Genomic DNA, 7,500 nt, shown 5'->3' on the forward strand with positions numbered 1-7,500 from the left:
TCTCATAATTCAACGCATAATCAGCCAAAGTCTGCATATTTATGCGGGGGGGGCGCATTTTTTCAAATACGCTGCACTTTCGCCGCATAAATTGCCGATTTCCGCGCACAATATGCGGGGCTTGCATGATGTCATAATCCCCGCATTTTCGTTGCAATAAAGTCCATCTATATCTTAACAGAAAGATGAAAAATGTTGGTTTACTTCACACAAGAGCAGCCGTTTCCCCCTGTTGCCATGGGAACGTTATGAAGTGACGTTATGAAGTGACGTTATGAAGTGACGTTATGAAGTGACGTAATGGAGCGACGTTATGGAGTGACGTTATGAAGCGACGATATGAAGCGACGATATGGAGCGACGTAATGGAGTGACGATATGAAGCGACGATATGAAGCGACGATATGAAGCGACGATATGAAGCGACGTTATGAAGCGACGATATGAAGCGACGTTATGAAGCGACGATATGAAGCGACGTTATGAAGCGACGATATGAAGCGACGATATGAAGCGACGATATGAAGCGACGTTATGAAGCGACGATATGAAGCGACGATATGAAGCGACGTTATGAAGCGACGTTATGAAGCGACGATATGAAGCGACGTTATGAAGCGACGATATGAAGCGACGATATGAAGCGACGATATGAAGCGACGATATGAAGCGACGTAATGGAGTGACGATATGAAGCGACGATATGAAGCGACGTAATGGAGTGACGATATGAAGTGACGATATGAAGTGACGATATGAAGCGACGATATGAAGCGACGTTATGAAGTGACGTTATGAAGTGACGATATGAAGCGACGATATGAAGCGACGTAATGGAGTGACGATATGAAGCGACGATATGAAGCGACGATATGAAGCGACGTTATGAAGCGACGATATGAAGCGACGTTATGAAGTGACGTTATGAAGTGACGATATGAAGCGACGTTGTGAAGTGGCGTTATGAAGTGACGATATGAAGCGACGTTATGAAGCGACGTTATGAAGTGGCGTTATGAAGTGACGATATGAAGCGACGTAATGGAGTGACGATATGAAGTGACGTTATGAAGCGACGATATGAAGCGACGATATGAAGCGACGTTATGAAGCGACGTAATGGAGTGACGATATGAAGTGACGATATGAAGCGACGTTATGAAGTGACGATATGAAGTGACGATATGAAGTGACGATATGAAGTGACGATATGAAGCGACGTTATGAAGTGACGTTATGAAGCGACGTTATGAAGTGGCGTTATGAAGTGACGTTATGAAGTGGCGTTATGAAGTGGCGTTATGAAGTGGCGTTATGAAGTGGCGTTATGGAGTGACGTTATGAAGTGATGTTATGAAGTGACGATATGAAGTGATGTTATGAAGTGACGTGAACATCATCGAAAAGCTGTAAACCCCGCGATGAGGCCACTATGGAACCGCAGTTTTTGCAAGTTCCCACAATTTCATCACATAAAATTGCATAAATATCCCGCATATTCCATCACATTTTTTAAGAAAACGTGCCGCATAATCAAGGATTTTAGCCCAAAACTATCACAAAAAAACTCTGTATTTTTCTGGAAGGACTGAGCAGTGTGTCTGTTGATACAGCAGCAGTGTGTCTGTTGATACAGCAGCAGTGTGTCTGTTGATACAGCAGCAGTGTGTCTGTTGATACAGCAGTTTGTCTGTTGTCTTTGTGTGGAAGCTGCTGGAGCTGTTTGACAGCGAGGATCCCAGAGAGAGAGACTTCCTGAAGACAATCCTCCACCGGATCTACGGAAAGTTCCTCGGCCTCCGCGCCTACATCCGGCGCCAGATCAACAACATCTTCTACAGGTCAGACCCAGAAACACACATCTCACATCTCTACAGCTCCCTGTCATTATTAAATATGTAGTAGAGATGCACCAATTACAACTTTCTAGGCCAATTCTGATTTCTGATTTACAGTTAGACCAGCTGATACTGATTTTAGCTGATTCTGATTTCATTTTTTGTAACCACTTTCCAGCACACACATATTTATTTTCTGTCTTTTCTTTAATAGAACATGTGTTGAACAGATAATGGATCACTATAAAATATAACTATATAAATTACTCCTGGTGTGGGACATTCACACACATCTAAAGAGCAATGTTAGAACCATTTCCTTCTTTTCACATCAATATCAACTAAAGAAATGTGATTTAGGTTTTTGGTGTCGTCCCTCCACGCCCTACTTTCTCCTTGCAGGTGTTGCATATTGTAAACTTGTTATCTTCTGCACACACGCTGAAGAATTCCCAAACAGCTGACATGTTGCAGGTTAATTCACCAGGTTCCTACATGTGGAGAATAGCACCGACACACGGAGGAGAAGTTGAGAGAAAGGAGAAAGAGAGCGTGCTGTGGCGTCCGTGCTGTGGCGTCCGTGTGTGCGTGCGTCCTTGAGAACTGTAACTGGTATAACTTATGTTGTCAGTTAATTGGAGCGTTGACCAGCATGAAATCACCATATGTCAGACTGACCTGCTGGTCGCCGGTCATGGCCGAGCACGTTAAAACCGGCCAATTCTGGTCACCGGCCGCTCTATCGGTGCATCTCTAGAAAAAACATCCGAAACACTCGGTTGGCTTGTCTCTGTTCGGAGCGTGTGTGCGTCTCACGGTCCGTCAGTCCACTGTTAATGTGCACTAACCTCTTACTGCCGTAGTGTCAACTTTATACACCTATGTTAAGGTGTTGGACGTAGCTGATTGGACGAACGCGTCACGTGGGTCTGGCTGCTCCCGAATTTCAAAACAGACTCTAATGGCGTCTCGTTTTGAATACGATCTTGTATTTTACTAAAATAGTTCACTGAAACATGTTTCTGACAACATTTTAAGAGAGAAATAGGCCGTACAGTTGCTGAATCTGTCTGCTTTTTTGATCGACAAAGGTCAGTTTAAAAGATTTTAGTCAGATTTTGAGAGGCAGCGAGCCGACCGCTCCTCAGGTGGAGTGCTGCAGGTCACATCATGTGTAGAGATGTCAGGTGGAGAGATGAGGAAGACTGTAGAGATGTCAGGTGGAGAGATGAGAAAGACTGTAGAGATGTCAGGTGGGAGAGATGTGGCGGAAATAGTGAACATGTCTGCGGTTTGGAATGAGTGCAGCCAGGATGGACTGAAGGATGTAAAGTCATAACAGACCTCAGACCACAGGAACATCTGACCGGACACGTAACTGCTGCTGTTTTACAGATTCATCTATGAGACAGAACATCACAACGGCATCGCAGAGCTGCTGGAGATCCTGGGGAGGTAACACACACACACACACACACACACACACACACACACACACACACACACACACAGAGACACACACACACACACACACACACACACACACACACACACACACAGAGACACACACACACACACACACCCAGACAGACCCAGACCGTGGCTGTTGGATGTTGTGATCATGTGATGTTGTCGTCTCTCCGTCAGCATCATCAACGGCTTTGCTCTCCCGCTGAAAGAAGAACACAAAATGTTTCTGATCCGAGTTCTGCTGCCGCTTCATAAAGTCAAGTCTCTGAGCGTCTACCACCCCCAGGTCTGCCTGTCTGTCTCTCTATCTATCTGTCTCTCTATCTGTCTGTCTGCCTGTCTCTCTGTCTCTCTATCTGTCTGTCTATCTGTCTGTCTGTCTGCCTGTCTGTCTATCTCTCTATCTATCTGTCTGTCTGTCTGTCTGTCTGTCTGCCTGTCTCTCTATCTGTCTGTCGGTCTCTGTCTCTCTATCTGTCTGTCTATCTGTCTGTCTGTCTGCCTGTCTGCCTGTCTGTCTATCTCTCTCTGTCTCTCTGTCTCTCTGTCTCTGTCTGTCTTTCTCTCTCTCTCTGTCTGTCTCTCTGTCTGTCTCTCTGATATAAACTTGTCTGTCTCTCTGATATAAACCTGTCTGTCTCTCTGATATAAACCTGTCTGTCTCTCTGATATAAACCTGTCTGTCTTCTTTAGCTGGCGTACTGTGTGGTCCAGTTCCTGGAGAAAGACAGCAGTCTGACGGAGCCGGTGAGTCTGCTTCTGACTTCCTGTTGACTGTGTGTGTAAAGGTGTCTGACTTCCTGTTGGCGCTGACCCCTGACCTCTGACCCCTGCAGGTGATCATGGGCCTGCTGAAGTTCTGGCCGAAGACACACAGTCCGAAGGAGGTGATGTTCCTAAACGAGCTGGAGGAGATCCTGGACGTCATCGAGCCCTCAGAGTTCGTTAAAGTCCAGGAGCCGCTCTTCAGACAGCTCGCCAAGTGTGTGTCCAGCCCGCACTTCCAGGTACCTCAACCAGAACCAGAACCTCAACCAGAACCAGCTCTATACACGCTAAAAGTAGTGATTATTTACATGGAGTCTGGTGGAGATATGCTGGCTCTATACTAGGGCTGGGCGATATGGCCTAAAAATAAAATCTCCGATTTTATTTTTTTTAATTCGATTTACGATTTTTTTTCTGATTTTCCCCCCTACATAATAAAGCGACCGCTTCGGTGATTGTTCTCCACCAGATTCATCTTTCCTGTCATATGCGGTGCCTTGTGCAAAGGATTCGGCTACAGTTAGCTGTTTTTTAGCTAAGGTTTGTTGGTCACTGCGGTTTTGTTCGTCTCGGAGAGACTGGCATTTTTCATATTCGGCTGGATGTCTCTGTTTCAGGTGTTGGAATAGGTTTGTGGTGCTGCTGCCTTTGACTGTGATGGGCTTTAGGCAAATGTTGCAGCGTGGGGTCTCTTGCTCCACGTCTGTCGCAGCAAACCCATACCAGTTCCAAACAACAGATGATTTTATTCCTTTCTTGGGAACAAACTTCCCACTCTCACCGGTAGCCATGTTGTCGCTTGCTGTTGCTGTTTCATGTGTGCTATGATGTTGTTGTTGTTGTTGTCGCTTGCCATACTGCTATGTGAAACTAACGCTACGGAAGCTCAGGGGAGCCAAAAATGCGCCATTACACAAAAACTCGATTTACTTATTTTTTAAATCGCCCGCGACAAAAAACTCGAATTAATTCATTCAATCGATTTTTCGCCCAGGCCTACTCTATACATGCTAAAAGTAGTGATAATTTACATGGAGTCTGGTGGAAATATGCTGGCTCTATACACGCTAAAAATACTGATTATTTGCATGGAGTCTGGTGGAAATATGCTGGCTCTATACACGCTAAAAGTACTGATTATTTACATGGAGTCTGGTGGAAATATGCTGGCTCTATACACGCTAAAAATACTGATTATTTGCATGGAGTCTGGTGGAAATATGCTGGCTCTATACACGCTAAAAGTACTGATTATTTACATGGAGTCTGGTGGAAATATGCTGGTTCTATACACGCTAAAAGTACTGATTATTTACATGGAGTCTGGTGGGTTTGGTGATGGTGATTTCGGGGCTTGTTGTTAAACTAAAAGGATCTTACTCTTTAACTAAAAGGTCTATCTCTGTAGGGATCCATCCCATAATCTTACTTACCGTGGATTTCCACAGGATGCGGAACGTCTGCGGACCGGCTCCACTGCGGAACGGCTGCGTGCTCCGCCGTCCGTCAATACCCACCAGGTCCGGATTTGTTGCGTAACGGCTGCGGCCAGCCGACCACGAGATCTCGCGAATTCACGTATGTTCGTGCGATATAACAGGATGTAGTTTCTATAAACAGAACCACAAAACCAACAACAGTTTGTTTCCATCCAGAGGAGTAGAGGGGAAACTACTCTGAGCTGTGTTTTCAAGGTGTAGTGCAGGAAATATGATCCGCCGTGAGCACGCTGGATTTTATTTTGAAAAGTATCCGGATGTTTTATTTTGTTTCTGTGCTCGACTTCCTGTCCCGCACAATCTGAATTGTGCTGAGTTGCTGCGGAGCTCTCCGTCGTCCGTCAAAAATAGAAGCTCTGGTATCTGCTCCGGAGGGCTGCGGACTGACGGAACTGGGACGGAGTCGGGACGCAGACGTTCTGCAGTCAGTGGAAATACACACACTGACTTTAATGGAAACCTAATGACTCCGTCGACGTTCCGGAGACGTTCCGCATCCAGTGGAAATTGCCGGTTAGAATAATAATCTGAGTCTGTCAGCAGCAACAACAGAACTTTTAGTGACTCTAACTGCTGCTGAACATTAGTCCTGTAGGGTTACATTACAGCTTGGTTCTGGTTTAATACTGGACCAGTTTCAGAGACTGTTGTTCCATCAGACACTCAGACACACACACACACACACACACACACACACACACACACACACACACGGAGACAGAGAGTCCAGGGTGGATTTTCCTGGAGTTTAGGTGCAGAAACAAACGTAAATGTAAATATATGTACCTGATGATGATGATGGTGATGGTGATGGTGATGGTGATGATGAAGATGATGTGTGCTACAGGTGGCAGAGAGAGCTCTGTATTACTGGAACAACGAGTACATCATGAGTCTGATCAGCGACAACGCCGCCAAGATCCTCCCCATCATGTTCCCCGCCCTTTACAAGAACTCCAAGAGCCACTGGAACAAGTAAGGCTACACACACACACACACACACACACACACACACACACACACAGAGACACACACACACACACACACACACACACACACACACACACACACAGACACATAGACACACACACACACACACACACACAGAGACACACACACACACAGAGACACACATAGACACACACACACACAGACAGACACACACACACACACACGGAGATACACAGAGACACACACAGACACACACACACACACACACACACACACACACACACACACCAGGGTCCAACAGAACTTTGCATGTCGTGATGCTGTTGAATGTGTGACCATCCCATCATTAGGGTGTGACTATCCCATCATTAGGGTGTGACTATCCCATCATTAGGGTGTGACTATCCCATCATTAGGGTGTGACCATCCCATCATTAGGGTGTGACCATCCCATCATTAGGGTGTGACCATCCCATCATTAGGGTGTGACTATCCCATCATTAGGGTGTGACCATCCCATCATTAGGGTGTGACCATCCCATCATTAGGGTGTGACCATCCCATCATTAGGGTGTGACCATCCCATCATTAGGGTGTGACCATCCCATCATTAGGGTGTGACTATCCCATCGTTAGGGTGTGACCATCCCATCGTTAGGGTGTGACCATCCCATCGTTAGGGTGTGACCATCCCATCGTTAGGGTGTGACCATCCCATCGTTAGGGTGTGACCATCCCATCATTAGGGTGTGACCATCCCAGCGTTAGGGTGTGACCATCCCATCATTAGGGTGTGACCATCCCAGCGTTAGGGTGTGTAATGAACGTGCTTGTTGTGTTGGTCAGGACGATCCACGGTCTGATCTACAACGCTCTCAAGCTCTTCATGGAGATGAACCAGAAGCTGTTCGATGACTGCACGCAGCAGTACAAGGCCGAGAAACAGAAGTAACACACACACACACACACACACA

The 7,500-nt window shown here is 46.1% G+C and overlaps 1 protein-coding gene across 3 annotated transcripts in view; it reads left to right on the forward strand.

Annotated features, from left to right (window-relative positions):
* Positions 1–7,500, forward strand: part of LOC118494581 (serine/threonine-protein phosphatase 2A 56 kDa regulatory subunit delta isoform) — a 15,079-nt gene that overhangs the window by 3,115 nt on the left and 4,464 nt on the right. For all 3 annotated transcript variants that reach the window (XM_035998887.1, XM_035998888.1, XM_035998886.1), the window contains exons 4-10: positions 1,711–1,841; positions 3,234–3,293; positions 3,486–3,594; positions 4,002–4,055; positions 4,145–4,315; positions 6,423–6,550; positions 7,373–7,474. In XM_035998887.1, the coding sequence (XP_035854780.1) occupies positions 1,711–1,841; positions 3,234–3,293; positions 3,486–3,594; positions 4,002–4,055; positions 4,145–4,315; positions 6,423–6,550; positions 7,373–7,474 (755 nt within the window). The remainder of the gene's footprint in view (positions 1–1,710; positions 1,842–3,233; positions 3,294–3,485; positions 3,595–4,001; positions 4,056–4,144; positions 4,316–6,422; positions 6,551–7,372; positions 7,475–7,500) is intronic.

The sequence above is a fragment of the Sander lucioperca genome, unplaced genomic scaffold (assembly GCF_008315115.2).
Source record: "Sander lucioperca isolate FBNREF2018 unplaced genomic scaffold, SLUC_FBN_1.2 Unpl_60, whole genome shotgun sequence".
NCBI classification, from domain to species: Eukaryota; Metazoa; Chordata; class Actinopteri; order Perciformes; family Percidae; genus Sander; species Sander lucioperca.